At 46.7% G+C, this 22,056-nt stretch overlaps 1 protein-coding gene across 1 annotated transcript; it reads left to right on the plus strand.

The window, feature by feature from the left end:
* The first annotated feature begins 523 nt into the window (after nt 1–523).
* PNMAL1 (paraneoplastic Ma antigen family-like 1) lies at nt 524–4,418 on the plus strand. Its single transcript, XM_010852635.1, has 2 exons — nt 524–760; nt 906–4,418. Exon 2 carries the CDS (start codon nt 988–990, stop codon nt 2,401–2,403), a length of 1,416 nt encoding a protein of 471 aa, XP_010850937.1. The 5' UTR covers nt 524–760; nt 906–987; the 3' UTR covers nt 2,404–4,418.
* The last annotated feature ends 17,638 nt before the right edge of the window (nt 4,419–22,056 follow it).

The raw sequence follows: 22,056 nt of genomic DNA on the forward strand, positions 1-22,056 counted from the left end.
AGGGGAAGCGGGGGAAGTCAAGACATTTCTAGAAACTTCTGGATATTGCAGGAACAAGAAAATGTAGCTGAGTCGGCCAGAAAAAAAAAAAGAAAAGAAAATGTAGCTGAGACGGCTCTCAACAAAAACTGTGGCTTTTGTTGGGGAAACTCAGAGGGCTTGAAGGCGCTCTCTCCTCTCGCCTTACGCTTTCTGATGTCTCCTAAGGGTCCTGTTGGCTGAACCCAACAGGAAGGAGGAGAATAAGAGGGGTAGTTGGCACAGCCACGGAAGTCAGCGCCCCCAACCCCCATCCTGGAGGCCCACATTTTGAGTAGAGAAGGGTTGAAAGACTGGGTCAGGAGGGGCTATCGGAGAACATGCAAATCCCTGGCTCGGTCAATAGGTTAACAGTCGCGTTCCCAGCCGCTCTTCAGGCCCAGTTGCGTAGCCCACGCGCTCGGAAGCAACCACCGGTTGCCATGGAGACCGCGGGCAGATGGCGGGAGCAAGTGCGCAAGCGCGCACTGAGATGCCTGCCTCGGCTCCGCGCGGTTGCTGGGACCTAGCCGAGGTGCCGGGAGTCCTAGGAGGGGTGGACGCTGGCGTCCCGGCCCATTCGTCCAGAGCATCCGTGCTGGAGCGGCCCGAGCTGGCACCTGGCCAGCCCGGCGGCTTCTCTGTGGCTCGTCTGGGCGTTCAGAGGCGGGGCTGCCGTATCCCTGTCCCCAGGCCCGGTGGGAGGGGCTGAGCGCGGTTTTCGGCAGATTTCAGGACACGTGTGAGCACCCGGGGCCCGGTTTGGGGAGGAAGGCCCTGGGAAACCGCGAGGCCTCTTGCAGGCCCACCTTGGAGGGGGCAGCTGAGATCTCTGAGCCTGGCCGTGTTTATCGGCTCTCTGACCGCCCTCTCCTGTCATCTTTCAGGATTGCTGCTGAGGGACCGCTGCAGGCTCGGTCCGCCTCGTAGACGCTTCAGCACACCTGGGAATCGAGCCCCGCGGTGTCCATGACCATGGCAGCGAACCTTTTGGAGGACTGGTGCCGGGGGATGGAAGCGGACATCCACAGGTCCCTGTTGGTCACGGGCATTCCAGAGGACTGTGGCCAAGCGGAAATCGAGGAGACCTTGAATGGGGTCCTCTCCCCGCTGGGCCCGTACTCCGTGCTCAACAAGATTTTTTTGAGGCAAGAAAATGCCAAAGCTGCCCTCGTTGAGGTCGGGGAGGGTGTGAATCTGAGGGCCATACCCCGAGAGTTCCCAGGAAGGGGGGGCATCTGGAGAGTGGTCTGTAGGGACCCCACCCAGGATGCTGAGTTCTTAAAAAACCTGAATGAATTCTTGGACGCGGAGGAGCGCACCTTGGAGGATGTGGTGCACCTGCTTGAACTCAGCAGGGCCTCACCACCCAAGACCCAGAATCGGTCCACCGAGAACTGGGCAGAAGCTTTGGGCGTGCTTCTGGGGGCTGTGGTGCAAATCATCTACTATATGGATGCCGAAATGCTCAGCCAGGAGGAAGCTAGGGCACAAGATCTTGCCAAGGCCCAAGCGGTAGCATCCTTGGCTTCAGCAGCAGGGAGGAAGGTCAAGAAGGAGCCAGGGAGGGCTGCAGAGAGGGGCTCTGCCTTGAAGATGGAGAACCCGGATGGCTGGAATGACGTGGCAGATGGGGGTGACGGTCCTAAACCTTTGGTTCGAAAGGCTGGAGCTCTTACTCACTCCAGGAGGAAGAAGCAGAAAAAAACTCCCAAGCAGGAACCAGTGCCCTGGAAGAAATCCCAAGGCAGCCATTCCCACAGCTCAGCCTCCTTGAAGCATCCTGAAGCTGATGATGGTAAAAATAGGGAGAGGTTAGAACATGTCAGGAACAACAAAAAGCCATGTGTGAAGCAGGAGGGGTCGGCTTTGAAGAAGGCCCCAGTAAAATGTGCCTGGAAGTTTCCCAGCAACCTGCCTCATGTAGCTGCAAGCCGGGGAGTTGCCTCTGAGTCAGACCAAGATGGTGGTCTGGAGGGACCCCCGAAGAAGAAGGCCATGGGCTGGGTCTCGGCCAAGAGCCCTGCCTACATGAGGAAGAAAAAGGTGAGCTTGGGCCCTGTCTCATATGTCCTTGTCAATTCGGAAGACCCCAGGAAGAAGCCAGAGGTTTCAAAGAAAGGGCCAGGCTCCGGCCAGGATGCACCGGACCAGAAGGCCCCTGGGGTCCCCCAGGCCCATGAGTCACCAACCTCAGCCTCACAGGGTCCAGAGGCCAAGCCACAGAGCCCTCTGCATGCCTCCAGTGGTGAGAACGATGGCAGAAGTCATTTGGGTTGTGTCAACAAGTGGATGGAGGGGGAGGAGCAGCAGGGGAAGGCGGGGGCACAGGAACCCAAGTGGGCAGAGAGTCAGATGGTGGGTGAGGAGCCCAGTGCAGTTTAGGAAGCAGGTGAGCCACCAATTGAGGCCTCAGAGGCCGAGAGCCCTGACCCCCCTCCTAGGAGCCCCTGAAGGCCCACACCTGGGGACACCTGTGGAGACAGGAGGTCGGCACAAACCCACTCAGCCATCCCTTGTAGATGAGTGTGTCTCCGTGGCATTCTCCAGTCATCTCTCCCTTCGTCTGACCCATCTCCCTCAATAAGGGTGGCACTGTTTGAGGTCATGTTTGTCAGAGTAGGAGGCCTTGAGGCTGGAGTTTTCTGGAGGCCTGGTTGGGAGATCAACATGTTCAAAGACTTAGAAAGTCTCAGGAAGTGAAAAATCTTTCCCAACACACCCTGCTTCTCCTCTTGAGCTTTTCTGACTTATCCACAGAACACAGGGGGGACCATCTGCACTTGAGCAGTTGAAGAAGAAAGAGGCTCCAAGTCGGGAACAAAGTTGCTCTTGTTGACCTTTGAATGTTTTAGGAGCTCACTTTGTAGAGATTCGACTCTCAGAGGTAAATGCTGTGTAAGGTCTTAGGTGGAAGGAGTTAGGGAGGGAGACATAGCCCCGTGCTTTTTTTTCCTCAGCTGGGCCTGCTTTTTCACCTCCTCCTAGACACAGCCTCAGAGGATGGAGAGTCACGAAGTACATTGGAAAAGTTCTAGAACATTCACTGTGACTCACAGGCTGGTTCACTGTTATGGTCGCTTATGTTTGGCCTTTCTCCCCCATTCCCTGCTTCCTTTTCTGGATGGTGAGCCAACCTCTCTCTTCAGGGCCTGGCGAGGTAAAGAGGTCGGCAGCCCTTTGCTCCCTTATATCCTCTCTGCTTTGACCACCGGGTAGGTTAAGTCAGGAGCGTCCCTGCAGACCTCACTTCCTCCCACTACTTCTCAGTGTCCATCCTCCAGTTCTCTAACCGGAAGGTGGTAAGGTCCCTACCCACTTACGCCTTGAAGTGTTTGCTTTAAGGTTCTGTTACTAAAACTGGTACTTGGATTCCCATGTGGGTGAAACCCTTGCAGGAAACCTGCAGCCAGAAAAGAGTGATGGAGAGGGCAGGACTCTGCCATTCCTGGGTCCCCTGGCTCTACTTCCATCCCATGCCCCCCCAGACTCTCTTTGAGGCTGAAGACCAAATCTCCCATTATAGGAAGAGACGGGAAAATATTCTTTAAAAATTGGCTGATCGTTTGTACCCTCTGAATAGACCAGAATGCCTTGTCTCCTTGTGTGCAGGAGGAGGGGGAGGGCCAGGTTATCCGAGCTCAATGATTTCCAGACAGTATCCTGGAGAAGCCCAAGGTATGCTCAAAGAAGTAATCCGAATCTACTTTTTCACATATTTATTTTTAAAAAAGTGACTATTTGAATGTATCATAAGCCAAACAAGTCACACCAGAGACTATCAAAATATTACCTTTTGTGCATCAGTGTTTTGGTACAGGTATCCATTTTGTTGATTTCACTATTTGCATATAATCTAATTTTCTTGTAAATGCAGCTGATAGGAAAGGTTCCAAGTGGGAGGAGTTGGTCCTGCAAATGCCCTATCATCAAACAAACACTCTGAAAGAAGTTTCCCTTGGTAATCCACATGTTATTGTCCTACTGTGATGCTGCGTTGTTTGACGGCAAAACGTATCAACACGGCGCACAGTAATTCATATTCTGTTAGAGTTTTGTGGACTATCTTGTGACTTAACTAAAGGATGTGAACAGTTGCTAGATGTTGTTAGTGATTCAGCAGATTTCTCGTGGCAGTTCATTTCAAAATTCTGGATGAGTCTGAGGGTGCAGGAAAAAAGGAAACGGTTTCCGTTTGCAGCTCTTCATCTTTGTGTATCACAGTTATCCTTGGGTCGAAGCAAAACAAAACATGGGAGTGAACTGGCCTTTCAAGCTTGTGGCTCTCCAGCTCCTGATTTCAAAATCAGGTCCATTAGGGCTTCATTGTGTGAACAAACTGGCACCATGATTAGTACATGTAGATGTACATGTCATCAAATAAAAGTTTAGCAAACTAAGTGATTGTTGAGTCTCTTATAGATGCCAGTGGCATGAACTGTTTCATTTGAGGAAAGAGTTCCCCCCACACTGAACGACACACACTGTCCTAGACTCCCAGCCTGGGGCGTGTGCATGCTAAGTAGCTCCAGTTGTATTTGAGTCTTTGCAACCCTATGGACTGTAATCCTCCAGACTCCTCTGTCCATGGGATTCTCCAGCTAAGAATACTAGAGTGGGTTGCCATGCCCTCCTCCAGGGGATCTTCCTACCCAGGGACTGAACCCTCATCTCTTACAGCTCTTGCGTTGCAGGCCAGTTCTTTACCACTTGTGCCACCTGGGAAGCCCCAGCGTGAGCTCTTGTCAAACCTGGGTTCAAGCTGGAAGAATCATCGATTTTCCATGAGAGAAAGTCATCAAGATATCTGTCCCCATTGCTATATGACCTGCCACCAATGTGAAAACTACCCCCCCCACCCCAGATCCTGGGGTTTCTAGAAGTTTCTAGGACAGGTAACTGGTGGTGTGGATTACCTGAAAGGGCGAGTTTACTTTTAAAAGCAGCTACCCATCTATGGGGTTGCACAGAGTCGGACACGACTGAAGCAACTTAGCAGCAGCAGCAGAAGATGAAAACCCTGTCTTCCCCTCAGACAGAAATTGAGGTTTTCTCCAGCGAAAAATCAAGTTAAATTTCCTTCCGCCAAAGCCCCTCCCCTGTTAGGGACCCCTGAACCATGGTGACCACTGTGCCAGAGTCACGTGATGCCCTGGAGACCAAAGGGAAGCTGGACTCTGAGGACAGGGGAGCTAATTACACCCTGGGGTGTGAGCACAAAAAGACCCCAGTCAGAGGTTAATTTATTGGGTCCTCGCCTCTGCCCCTCCAGGGGGAAAGCCGGATTTGGCCAAGATCTTTAAGTACCTCCCAGGAGCAGTCACTCCCTCCGGTTAGACCCAATCCACCAGGAAAGACTGGTAGTGGGGGGAACGTGACCCGAGGTGGGGGAAGACCCAGGGGTGGGGTTCCATGGGGCACAGGGGAAGTCTCCAAGGAAGCCTCTCAGACTGTCTCTGGGATGGGGCAGTGTTCTGTTTGTGGTGTACCTTGGAGCAAGGCCCGGCCAGAGGTGCCTCCTGGGCAAGGGGGTGGGGGTGGGGCGGTGCTGGGAGGAACAGCTTGTGTACAGCCAGGAGGGACAGAAGGTATAGTTCGGTCATCCATCCATGTCTCTGTTTAGCCAAAATTTATTGCTCATCTACCTTGAGACAGCCAGGAACAAGACAGACCCCACAGACTGCAGCACGCCAGGCTTTCCTGTCCTTCGCTATCTCCCAGAATTTGCTTAAACTCATGTCCGTTGAATCGGTGATGCCATCCAACCATCTCATCCTCCGTTGCCCCCTTCTTCTCCTGCCTTCAATCTTTCCCAGCATCAGGGTCTTTTCCAATGACCGACTCTTCACATGAGGTGACCAAAGTATTGGAGCTTCAGCTTCAGCATCAGTCCTTCCAATAAATATTCAGGACTGATTTCCTTTAGGATGGACTGGTTCGATCTCTTTGGTGTCCAAGGGACTCTCAAGAGTCTCCTCCTCCACCACAGTTCAAAACCATCAGTTCTTCAGCACTCAGCCTTCTTTATGGTCCAACTCTCAAATCCATACATGACTACTGGAAAACTGAAAGTAACACAATATTGTAAATCAATTATGCTCTTTAATTAAAAAAAAAAAGAAAGAAATAGACCAACAAAACAGTGGGACAGAATAATGAGTCCAGAAGTAGAAATTTATTTTGAGTTAGCAGGGGAGAAAGAGGATTTTCTAAGCATAGCTAGTGTTAGGAAAACTGGACGGCCATTTGGAATAAAGGACTAAAGTTCTTTACTAAAGCAGAGTTCTCTACTTCCTGCTTTGTATGCCATTACCTTTCAAAAGAATTACAGTTGTACATTTAAAAACAAATTAATAAGTGTTTAGATAAAAAGAGAAGTAATTGTTCTTTATTCGCTCAGTTGTGTCTGACTCTTTTGCACAACCCCTTGAACCATAGCCTGCCAGGCTCCTCTGTCCGTGCGATTTCCCAGGCAAAAATACTGGAGTGGGTTGCCATTTCCTTCTCCAGGGGATCTTCCCGACCCAGGGACCAAACCTACATCTCCTGCATTGTAAGCGGATTCTTTACCGTTGAGCCACCAGGGAAGCCACAATATCTTCAGTTCAGTTCAGTCGCTCAGTCATGTCCGACGCTTTGCGACCCCATGAATCGCAGCATGCCAGGCCTCCCTGTCCATCACCAACTCCGGGAGTTGATTCAAACTCATGTCCATCCAGCCATCTCATCCTCTGTTATCCTGCCCCCAATCCCTCCCAGCATCAGAGCCTTTTCCAATGAGTCAACTCTTCACATGAGCTGGAGCCTCAGCTTTAGCATCATTCCTTCCAAAGAACACCCAGGACTGATCTCCTTTAGAATGGACTGGTTGGATCTCCTTGCAGTCCAAGGGACTCTCAAGAATCTTCTCCAACACCACAGTTCAAAAGCATCAATTCTCTGGTGCTCAGCTTTCTTCACAGTCTAACTCTCACATCCATATATGACCACTGGAAAAACCATAGTCTTGACTAGATATACCTTTGTTGGCAAAGTAATGTCTCTGCTTTTCAATATGCTATCTAAGTTGGTCATAACTTTCCTTCCAAGGAGTAAGCGTCTTTTAATTTCATGGCTGCAGTCACCATCTGCAGTGATTTTGGAGCCCAGAAAAATAAAGTCTGACACTGTTTCCACTGTTTCCCCATCTATTTCCCATGAAGTGATGGGACCGGATGCCATGATCTTCGTTTTCTGAATGTTGAGCTTTAATTCAACTTTTTCACTCTCCTCTTTCACTTTCATCAAGAGGCTTTTGAGTTCCTCTTCACTTTCTGCCATAAGGGTGGTGTCATCTGCATATCTGAGGTTATTGATATTTCTCCCTGCAATCTTGATTCCAGCTTGTGCTTCTTCCAGCCCAGCATTTCTCATGAGGTACTCTGCATATTGTACTCTGCACAATATCTTATTTAAGCCTAAAAAAAATAATAATAATGAGGAGGGAGGTGCTATTATGTTCCTCCCCATTTTTATAGACGAGGAAACATCATCTAGAGGTCAATAACCAGGCTAAGTTCACTCCACTGGCAAGTGACACAGCCCAGGTTTGGAGCCCTGGCTTCCAAGATAGGCTGTTACCCAAGATACCACCCTGCTCCCCTACCTCTTCCATGCATGATTAAAATAAGTGCAAAGCCAAACAGTCATGCGATCCCATCATTCACATAACAACTGGGCAATAATGCAAAAGTTTAGGGATGCCCAGTGCTGGAGAGGGTTTGGGGGAGCAGGCTACCGGCTGTTCCTTGTTTGTTTGTTTTTTTAATGAGAATAGCATGATGCATTCAAAGTGCTGAAAGGGAAAAACCTGCAACTTAGCAGACTCTACCCAAATGTTCTTAATAGGCATGGAAATCAGTACATCCTCCTGAGAGTGACATGGTTCTGGCCATCAGTTTAAAATACACTCATCAAACTGTCCTGAGGGATGCCAGGACTGCTGATTATAGCGCTTTTGTAAAAGGGAGGTGGAAACTGGAAATAGTCTTCCAAAGATTTATGTGACACCATAGAAAAGAGCACTGTGCGGTTGTCAAGATAAAATGGATCTCTGAGCGCTGATTGTCAGGCCATATTATTAAAACCTTTTTCTTGAAAGGTAGGTGTATCATACGTGTTCAGCTGGATCCATTTTCACAAATGGAATCCACCTGTGCAGCCTCCTAAACGCCTAAGGCTTCCCCCAACCAAACTCTATTCTGCACCCTGCCCATCCCCTGCCCATCCCCTTCCCCATCCGCCTTGCAGAAGTTTCATCCAAGCCATATTATTCAGTGAATAAACCGTGCTGCCAAAAAAAAAAGATGCATTATGATCTCTTTTGTTGAATATTTTATAAGAAGAAATAAACATACATTTTTATGTTAATAAATGCATACAAATATATTTGTTTTAGGAAGTTACAGGTACATATATTTATTTGATAGTGATGACCCTTAGAATGGGAATGGGGCTTCCCCAATGCCTCAGCTGGTAATGAAGCCACCTGCAATGCAAGAGACACAGGAGACGTGGGTTCAACTTCTGGGTCGAGAAGATCCCCTGGAAGAGGAAATGGCAACCCACTCCACTATTCTTTCCTGGAAAATTCCATGGACAGAGGAGCCTGGCGGATTATAGTCCATAGGATCGAAAGAGTCAGACGTGACTGAGTGACTAAGCTTGCACGCTTACCCTTAGAGCTTGGGACTGGGTGGAGGGCACTGGAGGCCAGGTGAAGGGGGTATAGGGGGCTTTTCAGCTGTCCATACTTTATTTTGACTGCTTGTACTTTGTCAGTTTCTAACCATGCACTCATATTGGATGTTTTGTTTGTTTGGCTGGACCTGCAGCTTGAGGGATCTTAGATCCCCAATCAGGGATCAAACCCATGCCACCTGAAGTATAAGCTTGGGAGTCCTAACCACTAGGCTACCAGGGAAGTCCCATAATGGGTGTTTTTTTAAGTAGTCAATATTCAGTCATAAAATGATGTGAAGTGCTGATATACACTACATGTGGCTGAACCTCAATGCAGGAGACCTCGGTTCAATTCCTGGGTCAGGAAGATCCCCTGGAGAAGGGATAGGCTACCCACTCCAGTATTCTTGGCCTTCCCTTGTGGCTCAGCTGGTAAAGAATCCACCTGCCATACAGGAGACCTGGGTTCGATCCCTGGGTTGGGAAGATCCCCTGGAGAAGGGAAAGTAAGAGAAGCCAGGCACAAAAGGCCACATATTGTGTGATTCTATTTATATGAAATGTCCAGAACTGGGAAATCTGTAGAGACAGAAAGTAGATAGTGGTCGTCAGGGCTGCAGGGAGGGTGAACGGGTTCCTCTAAGACTGTCACATTTCTACTGCTTAATGAGTTCAGGGTTTCCTTTTGGGGTGATGAAAATATTCTGGATCTAGATAGAGGTGGTGGTTGCCCCAAACTGTGATTGCTAAATGCCAATGAACTGGACACTTTAAAATGGTTAATTTTATGTCTTGTGAATTTCAATGCTATTTTAAAAAATTGTAGTAAAAAAACTCTAGATCATGGACCTTTTCAGGGGGAGGTGATACGATAGACATTCTCCTTTATACTTTTCCCTATATTAAAAAAGCCATAAGGGACTTCTTTGGCAATCCAGTGGTTAAGACTCCGCCCTTCCAGTGCAGAGGGCACGGGTTCCCTCCCTGGTCAGGGAAATAAGATCCCACATGCCTCGGGGTGAAGCCCCTCACCCCCTAAAAAAAGCCACGAAGCCAAATGCCGTCGTTGGCTGCAGACACCACATCATCTCTGGCTGCCGAGTAAACGAGCCGTGCTGCAGATCTTGGAAGAAAGCTTTTGCTGTCCTCTTTTGATGTATATTTGAGTTGTTGGTTTTTTTTTTCTTTTTCATCAACGTGTTTTCAGTTGGAAAGTTTTTAAGCTTCCCAAGGGTCAGTTTTTAAAATTCCAGCCTGGGCTTTTCTACTCTTGCAAAACTGGAAAAGCAAGAGGGTTTGCAGAGAGTACAAGTCTGGTCAGCTCAAGTAAAGTAAAGCCCTGGGGCCCTCACCTCAGTGGGAATGGTGTGGAACATTGGTCAATGTGTAGCTAATGTCAGAGATTAAGGCCTGCTCTCAGGCTCCAGGCTTGTTCTGGGTGTTTCCCCTGTGACTTTCACACTTGATAAGAAATGTGAGTACTTACAGAACGTTCAAGGGCAAATCTCTGAAGCAAAACTTTCCCTCCCACTGTTTTTCCATGATTCTGTACGCCCTTAACTGAAGCATTTCCTATGAGGGCAGGCTGGCTGTTTTTAAAACTGTCAACATGTAGGAATAGGGAGGGAAACATCCAAAATAAACATGCAGAAAACAGAGAGATAGGTCAGTCGTGCAAGAGGCCTGGCTGCAGGACTATTTATCTGATAAATATTAAACTGTATGATGAGCCTGCGATAATAACAATAGTTCGGTACAGACTGAAGAAACAGAGCGACCAAAATCTACAAAGAGTGCAGTACAGGTGGAGTTTCAAACTGATGTGGGAAAGAGGAATTATGCAGAAAGTGGTCTTGGGACAATAGGTAACTGGGGAAAAAACAGCTCACTCCTGATATCAAAATAAATTCCAGACGAATCAAACGTAGAAAATAAAATTGCAAAAGTTGCAGAGGGAAAGTTGGGTGGATCACTGATCATCTGGAAGGGAGGAAGCTTTCCTTTTATAAAATTATTTTACAATGTTGTGTTAATTTCTGCTGTACAGTAAAGCCATTCAGACGTATATATTCTTTTTTAGTGTTCTTTTCCATCATGGTTTATCATAGGATACTGAATATAGTTCTCTGTGCCATACAGTAGGACCTTGTTGTTTATCCAGTCCATAAACAACAGCTTACATTTTCGAATCCCACCTCCCACTCCATTCCTCCCCTAGGCCCCTCTTCCTTGGCAATAACAAGCCCAAGTCTGTTTCATTGATAGGTTAATTTGTCATATTTTAGATTCCACATATAAGTGATATCATATGGTATTTGTCTTTCTCTTCCCAACTTATTTCACTTAGTATGAGCACTTTTCACTTTCATGCATTGGAGAAGGAAATGGCGCCCCACTCCAGTGTTGTTGCCTGGAGAATCCCAGGGACGGGGGAGCCTGGTGGGCTGCCGTCTATGGGGTCGCACAGAGTCGGACACAACTGAAGTGACTTAGCAGCAGCAGCAGCAGAGCATCTCTAGTTCCATCCATGTTGCTGCAGATGGCATTATTTCATCCTGTTTTATGGCTGAGTCGTATTCCATTATGTGTATCTTCTTGATCCAGTCATCTGTCAATGGACATTTAGGTGGCTTCTGTGTCTTGGCTATTGGAAGTAGCGCTGCTGTGAACACTGGGGGCATATATCTTTTAGAATTAGAGTTTTCTCCAGATATATGCCCAGTCGTGGGATTGCTGGGTCATATGGTAATTGTATTTTTAGTTTTCTGAGGAACCTCCATACTGCTCTCCACAATGGCTGCACCAGTTTACATTCCCACGAACCATGTAGGAGGGTTCCCTTTTATCCACATTATCTGGAGGGGAGGAAGATTGTCAAAGCTGAGTGGACTTGCAAAGTGCAAAGATCTTATTTAAATGTAGGCAACCCTGAGACCCAGTAAGGGGCTCCAGTCTGCTGTAACCCAAAACCATCAAAGAAAGCCTGCTTCTTCACCACTGTGACTAACAGAAAAGTTAAAGTTTTTACCTGAGGGGAAAAAAAATAACATTAAGTCAAAAGGTAGTGACAAATTGGGGACAAATAGGGATTTCATGCCTCCCTTTTCGTGCTCATTAAATGATCAAGAGAAAGAACAGATGAGAAAAATAGGCAAGAACCTCGAATTGGAAGTTTATTGAAAAACAAGTTTCCACAGTAAACGCATAAAAAGAGGCTTGACATCACACTTACAGAAAGAGTGCGTGCTTGATCAGTCGTGTCGGACTCTTGGCGACCCCATGGACTGTAGCCCGCCAGGCTCCTCCGTCCATGGGATTTCTCAGGCAAGAATACTGAAGTGGGTTGCCATTCCTTCCTCTAGGGGATCTTCCCGACCCAGGGATGGAATCTGCGTCTCTTGAGTCTCCTGCGGTAGCAGGTGGATTATTTACCACTGTGCCACATGGGAAGCCCAGCTAAAGAAACAGTCATGAGATAAGAATGGACTGAGATAAGGATGACCTGAGAGATCAATGGAATAGAGCCAAGAGTCTAGAAAACAACCAGGACCTTCCTTTGTCCATGAATCTGACTGAGAAACGTTCAAAATTGTGTAATGGCCAGTGCTGGCCAGGGTGTGATGAAACAGAGTCACTCACTGTTAGTGGGAGTGTGAACTGGTTTAAAGGCCATTTGGCAATAGCTGTCAAATGTTCAAAATGACTTTTGTTTGGACTCCCAGGGAACCTGTTGCTAGCAGTTTTCTCCTGCAACGTAGTCTTAAATGAATCCCGTGGTAACTCCTTCAAGGGGGCTTCCCTGGTGGCTCAGACAGTAAAGAATCCACCTATAATGCAGGAGACCTTTTTTCATTCCCTGGGTCAGGAACATCCCCGGGAGGAGGGCATGGAAACCCACTCCAGAATTCTTGCCTGGGGAATCCCACGGACAGAGGAGCCTGGCGGACTACAGTCCAAGGGGTCACAAAGAGTCGGACTCAACTGAGCAACTAACATTTTCACTTCCTACAAACTTTTTAGCATCACATTGGGTCATTTTCTAACAGACGAAACAGCCCAGAACTGAGGCTGGTTCGTGCAGGTGAGGAAAGTGCAGTTGGTATTAAGGAAGACCTGGTGGAAAGAAGGTTCCAGAACCTGTGTATAAAGCCACAACGGGGTGTAGACAACTGTGAGTTCCACCAGCGTCACACATTTGCCCACTGGAAAAGTCCTCGTCTTCACGTGGTTGACAATGGCACTGACCTCGAACACACATAATCCATCACACCCTCAAAGGGTGGAACCTTGTGGGCAGGAAGTTTATGGAGAAATTCGGGAATGTGGTTGGTTGGACCAAAATGGAAGTGGGGTGGTGCAGAGAGCACACAAAACTGAGCCCCACTGTACTGAGCAATCGGTTTTTTAGAATAAAGTAAGTTCCCTATATACAAGCCTTCAAGTTGCAAACTTTCAAAGATGCGTGTCCCAACGTGTGTCCCATCAACGCCGGGTGTGTGTAAAATTGCATCTCGCCCTCCGTCTCCTATTGCTGACGACCCTTCGGCTCTACCATCTCCCACCCCTCCTCCCTCCTCCCGTCAGTAACTCTTCTTGCTTGTTCATTCAACGCTAGCACCTGTATGCCAGCTGCTGAACTGTACTATTGTACTTTTCAAGGTACTGTGCTGTAAGATTAAAAATGTTTTCTTTATTTTTGTGCTTTTTTAATGCCTCATTTGTGCCAAAGTATTATAAACCTATTATAGTATAGTACTATAGACTAGATTGTGTTAGTTGGGTACCTGGACTATCTTTGTTGGACTTATGAACTCGATCTCAGAATGGAACTTGTTCATATGTAGGGGACTTTCTGTATGTGTCCAGGGTCCTGGCTGTCATGGTGATTCCTCAGAGAAAGGCAACACTGTACTTAAAAAAAAATAAATAAAAAGGTGAAATTACCCCCAAACCACATTTACAGATATTGCTAAGTTAACCAGATTTTTCAGCTGTTATTGGCAGCATTTCCTACCATTTTATGGACAAATATTTGCACTTCTTATAAAGCCTCTTTGTCTTGGAAGGTGTATCCCTGTGGATGCTGGTTAGTTTTTAAACACTTTTGGTCTGGGCAGGTCCGTGCCTGCAAAACTCCACCAACTATTTCCACAAAGCACATGCCTTGTCACGCTCAACTCCAGGACAAGTAAACCTCAGGCACGGCCGTCCTGGAGGAGGTTCCAATCCCTGAGTAATAATTCTATAAGAGCCAGTGAATGTGTAACCGCTGTCTCGTGATGGCATGCTGTGGGGGACATAAGCTGGGTGCCTCCCCGTGACTTTGACATTCAGGCTAAGCAATGTGAGCAGCTGAGATTCCTACTGACTCTGAAATGAAAGTTCCCCATTGTTCACCACCTGAAAATTGACATATGCTTGCTAGATAAACTGTCGAAAATTGTTACCGTACGAGAGTAACAGATAAGTTTTGAAGAGGCAAAATCTATGGCGGAGGCAAGATTAAGCCCTATCAGATAAGAAAATGCATCATCAATGGGTAATCATCCTAACCACTTGGGGCCCACAAGTACCAGATTTTCAGTTTTGAAGAAGGCAGTGTTGCGATTCAGCAGGCAAGATAAGGATCACATGTCCAAACCTTTCTTTGGAGACTGAAGGGATAAAAGCTAGATTTCTGTGTTCCTTTCACTGAAATCCAGATGGATCCAAAATTGAAAGGCAAACCACGAAGACATGAAGCACTCCACGAAAAAAAAAAAAAGGTGAATCAAAGCATGCACTTAAAAGAAAACAAAACCAAACAAAACACGTACTTAGAAGTTGGTGGAATCTTTTTCTAAGCAGAAAAACAGAACTCAGAAACTATGAGGGGCAAACTTGATACATTTGAATTTTAAAGCTTGGATGCAATCAAAGAATCAAGAAGTCTAAAATGCTGACTGACAGACTGAATGCATAGATTGGAAATCATTCCATTGATGTGTTTTTTCTTCCTTCCTCCATTTCCAAAACTTATTCATTCCTGTATTTTTTTTTTTTAACATTTTCATGGTTGTTAAATGAGCTGGTCTCAACTTGCTTTTCAACAATGTCCCAGCTCTGGTAACAATTTTCTTTGCTATTGTTGTTAACAATTTTTAAACAGCTGTCAGTTCTAATCTCTGTTATACAGATCCAGAAGGATTCAAAGTGGTGTGGTGGGGGAATTTTTTCTTTTTTAATTTCTGATCAAATTGTGAAACTCTTCTCATTTCTAATATTGGTAATGCAGATCCAGGAGGAGTCAAAATGGTGCAGTGGGGTGAGGTGTTTTTTTTTTTTAGTTTCTGAGCAGAATTGTGCAACTTGTCATTTCTTACCACAAATGAGAAACTCACAAGCGAAATACTCTGAACTTGCCAACCTGAAGCCATCTAGAATAGAAAACCATTGTGCTCAAACTTGTTACCCGGGCATTTGTTACCAAGTTCTTAGGTCACAAGGCTGAATAAATCCTTAGCAGATGCTCTTGTCGGTTTTTGGAGCCTGAGGAATGTGAGAGGTGGCAGCTGCTGGATTAAACAATCTCACAGGCGCGGGTGTGCCAGTATGGGGCTGTTCCGACATGGCTGAAAGTGTTTTATTCAGTGACAGATTTACAAGAGCAATCAGAGATGCAGAAAAAGGAAGGGGGGGCGGGGAGAAAGAAAAGAGAATCACTGTGGCTGCTGCCAATAATATGGTCTTGGCTTCCAACACATTTTATTTTTAGGTTGTGGTGGTTTGGTTTTTATTTAATAAGGAACCATATAAAGAAGAAAATGAGAAACGACCCATTAACCCACTGCTGAAATAGCCCCTGTGGACTTTAAAAATAAGGTAAGCACAGTGTTAGACATTCAAGCAGAGCAAAATTGAAAATAGAAAGCACCCACCCCATCACCCTTCTCCTCTGCCTCTGCCGAAGCCTAAGACCATAGCATGTCCTCATTTTTCCTTCAAAAAGAGAAGAAATGTTAATGAATATCCCAGCACATCTCTCTATGTGTGTGCCTTGTGTACTGGTGTGTGTGTACACGCGTCTATGTCCATATGTCGTATGTACATGTGTGTAAGTGTGTGTATATTTTTGTGTGTATGTGTATATAGATGCATATGTGTTTATGAGTGTTCGTATGTACATGGTTGGATATGTACACGTGTATATATGTGCCTATCTGTATGCATTTACGTTGGTGTGGTACATGTGTGTGTTTGTGTATGTGTGTGTGTGTGTGGTAACAGCAGAAGTAGCCAGACAAATGTCTTCATGTATGCTTATATATCACACAGGATCTGTTAAGAAATATTAGCAGTTCCACTTTCCAGATGGACCCAGAATCCATCTACTTTTTTTTTTTTTTACATTTACTTATTTGTTTGTTTATTTAGGCTGTGTTGAGTCTTTGTGATTCCAAGGCTCTAGAGCACACAGGCTGAGCAGTTGCAGCACATGGACTCTAGCTGTGGCACACTGGCTTAGGTGTCCCTCCGTATGTGGGATCTTGGGGCTTCCCAGGTGGCGCTAGTGGTAAAGAACCCGCCTGCCCGGGTAAGAGACAGTAACAGACACAGGTTCCATCTTTGCATCGAGAAGATCCCCTGGAGGTGGGCATGGCAACCCACTCCAGTATTCTTGCCTGGAGAATGCCATGGACAGAGGAGCCTGGCGGGCTACAGTCCATGGGGTCACACGGAGCTGGACAAGACTGAAACGATTCAGCACACGTGCAGATGTAGAATCTTAGTCCCCTGACCAGGAAATGAACTCAAGTCCCCTGCACTGGAAGGTGAATTCTTAACCACTGGACCATCAGGGAAATCCCTTTAACTTTTCATTATTATAATTAGAGAAATACTGAGAATGCCAGTAGTTTTACTGCATGCATGCCTGCTCAGTCGTGTCCTACTTTTTTTGTGACCTCATGGACTGTAGCCCACCAGGCTCTTCTGTCCATGAGATTTCCCAGGCAAGAATACTGGAGTGGGTTGCCATTTCTTTCTCCCTAGGGGATCTTCCCAACCCAGGGGTGGAACCCAAGTCTCCCGAATTGTCAGGCAGATTCTTTACTGCTGAGCCATCTGGGAAGTAAATGGACATTCAGTTCAGTTCAGTTCAATTCAGTCGCTCAGTTGTGTCTGACTCTTTGCGACCCCATGAATCGCAGCACGCCAGGCCTCCCTGACCATCACCAACTCCCGGAGTTCACTCAGACTCACGTCCATCGAGTCAGTGATGCCATACAGCCATCTCCATTGCAAATAACAGAACCACAGTTCAAACTGGCTCACATTAAATAAAATTTTCTTACAAAGGGACTTTTAGTTTTCCCTGATAGCTCAGTTGGTAAAGAATTTACCTGAAATGCAGGCGACCCTGGTTCAATTCCTGGGTTGGAAAGATCTACTGGAGAAGGGATAGGTTACCCACTCCAGTATTCTTGGGCTTCTCTTGTGGCTCAGCTGGTAAAGAATCCACCTGCAATTTGGGAGACCTGGATTGGGAAGATCCCCTGGAGAAGGGAAAGACTACCCACTCCAGTATTCTGGCCTAGAGAATTCCATGGACTGTATAGTCCATGGGGTTGCAAAGAGTTGGACACAACTGAGTGACTTTCACTACAAAGGGATTTTTTTGGCTAACAGAATTCAAGGATAGTCTGACTTCAGGCATGGCAGAATCCAGGTGCTGAGCAATGGTCTCCCTCTGTCTCTAGAGTTTTGGGGGCATTGGCTGTATTCACAGCACAGTTCCAGCAACTCTGGGCTTCTGTTCTCCCAGATTCATCCAGGGGAAAGAGGAAAGAGAGACCCCTCTCTGAGTCACTCTAGGAAAAGCCCCAGGTCGAGCTGTTCGTGACTGAGTGGGTCGTGTGCTGACCCTGGGACCAGATATAGAGTTCATGCCATGGGAATAAAAGGGAGGAGATGGAGAGAGGCATGATTTCCTGAGGAACATGAAGGTAGTGGTTCTAAAGGGGATGCTAGCTAGACCAATATGCATTTCACCGCATCATCATCATTATATTACCTGTAATTGTGTTTTATATTATTGTTTTAGGATTGTGCAGCGTGACGCAGATTCCTAGTAGTTCTGCAAAACCAATTCCTTCTTTTGCTGTGCACACCTCTGGAAGACACGTTCCTAGCCTCCTTTGCATTTGAGTGTGACCACATGACTGAGTTCTAAGCCACAGGACATGAATGGAAGGGAATTTAAACCTCCTGCCCATGATTTTCTAAATCTGTTCCTCTTTCAAGCCAGCTGGAACAGAGATGACCCCCAGAACCTCAGAAGCCAAATGTTGAACATGGGGGAGTCAGAAGGTGGAAGGAACTTGGGTTCTTGGAGTTCCTTGAGAACACCTTGAGGAAAATCACCTGCAATGAAGAACAACTGTGACTTTACGTGAGCAAGAATAAATTCCTAACACTGAGTCATTAGACATTTTGGGGTTTGTTTGTTACAGCAGCTGATGTTACCCTGACTGACTGATACAACAGGAGAAATGAAGTTTATGGTTTCCACAGGTGAAGTCTACCTCGTAGAAAGATACATATTCCTTTCCCAGCTCCGGACCTACAAGTCACAGGTAGATTCTGGTGTAAACTTCATAGAGTCTCTTTCTAGGGAAGACTGATAGCAAACATCTTCCCCTATGTATTGACTGCACCGAGTTAAGAGGCTGTATTTATTAGGCTATTTTACTTTTAGTCTAGTAGCTTAGGATTCTGTTTTTTAATTTTTAATTGGATGGTAATTGCTTTACAGTGTTGTGTTGGTTTTTGCCATAAACGAAGTGAATCAGCCGTAAGCATGCATATTTTCCCTCTTTCTTAAATCTCCCTCCCACCCCAGGCTTCTGTTTTTAAAAAGCTGAATTGGCTCTTGGAAATACACTGTGGGCAGAGCAGGGTGGTTTTATTGTTTGTTTGTTGGCACTTTTAGGACAACTGGGAATGTAAATGGTTCTGTCTCTGACTCTGTCCTTTCTGTGTGTCTCTGCCTGTTGGCTTTATCTTTTGAATCTGAGACCAATTTTTGTTTTTCAGGAGAAGCTCCTGGCACATTATAAGCTCACATTCCCCAAATTCTTTTTTCCAAAGAAGAATTGAGGCTGTTCTCTCTGGTCTTAAGGTCTGAGAGCCCACCCCTTCCTGTATGTCTGTCCTGGCACCTCCAACAACTGTCTGGGTAATGCTGAGTTTCAGCCCATGGCTCTCTGGGCCAGTTTCTCTTCAGTAAAGAATGTGTTTGATGGCAAATACTAGGAAATGATGATATCAATAAATAGGTACTTATTTTTCTCACATAACACAAAATCTGGAAGAAGGTAGTTTCAGGTATTGTTCCAATGACATCTGATGTCCCAGGTTCTTGGTCTTTCTGCCTCATAATCCCTTAGAGTGTTGACTTTCATGGTCATGACTGTTGCCTCATGACCACAGGATGGCTGCCACAACTCTGACCATCACATCTACAATCAAGGTAGGAAGATTCTTGTTATCAGGGACGGACACAAAGGTTTACCAGAAGCTTCTCAGCTGACTTCTGCTTTCATCTCTTTGGCCACAGTGGTGTCACATGACTATGAGTAGAAGTCAAGAATGCTGGAAAAATGAGTCCCTGATTTCAGCCTCAAAACCAGAAGTGGGTAGTGAAGAAAGGGGCAGGGAACAATTGTTGGGTTACCATAGTAACCACTGGAGTCCAGTGTCATGACTGTGATGAATAAGGGAGTGTGAGAGAAGGAAACAGAAGGTCCTGTGAGGGGTAAGGATGATTCCTCTCTCTGGGGACTAGGATTTACAGCCTGGGGGACAATCCATGGTAAGCTGTGACTCTGAAATCTTCTGTGACAAGGGAGAAACTACAGCAACAACAATAATAATGCAACAGTAATAATTAGAGTCTAACATATGTGCCAGGCACCTGCTCTACAAACACAGCCTCGTTTATTGCTCCAACAAACCCTACTATTATTTCTATGATTGTAGCTTGACTGGGATCACGAATTTACTCTTATTCCTCGCAGTGTGTTCCCCACTCAGCAGCCAGAGGGAATCTTTAAAACTGAAGTCAGATTGTGTCTCTGTCTATCTCACTCCCAATAAAAGCCAGAATCCTTGGGACTTCCCTGGTGGTTCAGTGGTTAAGACTCTGCACTTCCAATGCAGGGGACGCAGCTTTGATCCCTGGTTGGGGAACTAAGATCCCACATGCCACGGCCAAAAGATTTTTTAAAAGCCAGAGACCTTGCCTTGGACCCAAAGCCTCAGACAGTCTGTTTTTCCTCCACCTGCCATCTCTCTGGCCCTATTTCTCCCTACTTCTCACTGCCAGCCACACTAGCCTTCTTGCTTTTTTCTCTTGAAAACTCCAGGCATGCTCCTGCCCCAGGGCCTTTGCACTTGCTAAAACCTTCTGCCAAGACTTTTTCCTGATTTCCACAAGACTTGCTCTCTCACGTCTTTCAAGTCTCTGCTGAAATGTCCCTTTCTCTACAGGGTTTCCCTGACCCAGTCCCCCAGCTCTGTCAGGCCCCCTTCTTGATTTGTTAGCTAACTGGCACTTACCACCATCTTATCGCCCACAGAGTTTATTCATTTCTTTTTTTTTTTTCTCCTTCTCTAGAATGGAGATGGTCCCTGATGGTCCAGTGGCTAAGATTCCACGCTCCCAATGCAGGGGGACCAGGGGTCACAACTAAAAACCCTGCAACAAAGATCCTGTGTGTTGCAACTAAGACCTGATGTAGCTGAATAAATATACAAAGGCTTCCCTGGTGGCTCAGATGGTAAATAACCCACCTGCAATGCAGGAGACCTGGGTTTGATCCCTGGGTCAGGAAGATCCTCTGGAAAAGGGAATGGCTACCCACTCCCGTATTCTTGCCTGGAGAATCCCATGGACAGAGGAGCCTGGTGGGCTACAGTCCATATGGTCGCCAAGAGTTGGACACAACTGAAGCACGGAGAAGGAGATGGCACCCCACTCCAGTACTCTTGCCTGGAAAATCCCATGGACGGAGGAGCCTGGTAGACTGCAGTCCATGGGGTCACGAAGAGTCGGATACGACTGAACGACTTCACTTGACTTTTCACTTTCGTGCATTGGAGAAGGAAATGGAAACCCACTCCAGTGTTCTTGCCTGGAGAATCCCAGGGACGGCGGAGCCTGGTGGGCTGCCATCTATGGGGTCACACAGAGTTGGACACGACTGAAGCGAATTAGCAGCAGCAGCAGAAGCACCTTAGCACATAGCATACACACATATACATACATACACACACACACACATATATATATATTTAAATGTTTATTTTAAAAAATACCCTTCATTACAATGCTGTGATGACTCAGTTATCCCCAATTTACAGACTAAGAAATTGAGGTCCTAGGAGATGAAGAAACTTGCTCTACCAAGTTTCTGCTATGGCAGTAAATTACTGTAAATTCATTCAAAGGACTGATGCTGAAGCTAAATCTCCAATACTTTGGCCACCTGATGCAAAGAGCGGGGTCATTGGAAAAGACCCTGATGCTGGGAAAGATTGAAGGCAAGAGGAGAAGGAAGGAGGGGGCAGAGAATGAGATGGTAAGGCAGCATCACCGATTCAATGGACATGAATTTGAGCAAACTCCAGAAGTCAGTAGAGAACAGAGGAGCCTGATCCTATAGTCCATGGGGTAGCCAAGAGTCAGCCACCGAGCAGCGACTGAATAACAACAACAACACAACAATAAATCACCACAAACTCAGCAGCTTAAAACAGCACACATTCATTGTCTTAAGTCCTGGAGCTGAGCAGTCTGTGCAGGTCAGCAGGGCCATGATCCTTACGGAGCTCCGGGCACCACTTTCCTGCCTTTTCTAGTGTATAGGGGCCGCCTGCACTCCTTGGCCCAGAGCCCTTTCTTGCATCACTTGGAACTTGGCTTCCCTCCTTCTCTGACTCTGACCCTCCTGTCTCGCTCTTTTCTTTACAAGGAATCTTCTCGATTCTGTTGGGTATCCACCTGGATAATCTAGGTTCCTCTCTCCATCTCAAGATCCTTAACTTGGTCACATCTGTGAAGTCCTTTGCCACGGGAAGTGACACGCTTGCAGGATCAGCATAGCAATTGGCTTTGGGGGACGTTATTCAGCCCTCCACAGAGCCTCAAGTTACATCCAGAAACTTGGATGTAACTCGCAGCACTGACATTCAAACTCCCATCTGGCTGACTCCAGAGTCCCGGGCCTGTCTTAGTCGCCAGAACGGGGGGCGGGGCCCTGCCACAGCCCCACCCCC

The sequence above is a fragment of the Bison bison genome, unplaced genomic scaffold (genome assembly GCF_000754665.1).
Source record: "Bison bison bison isolate TAMUID 2011002044 unplaced genomic scaffold, Bison_UMD1.0 scf7180017864313, whole genome shotgun sequence".
Classification (NCBI taxonomy): domain Eukaryota; kingdom Metazoa; phylum Chordata; class Mammalia; order Artiodactyla; family Bovidae; genus Bison; species Bison bison.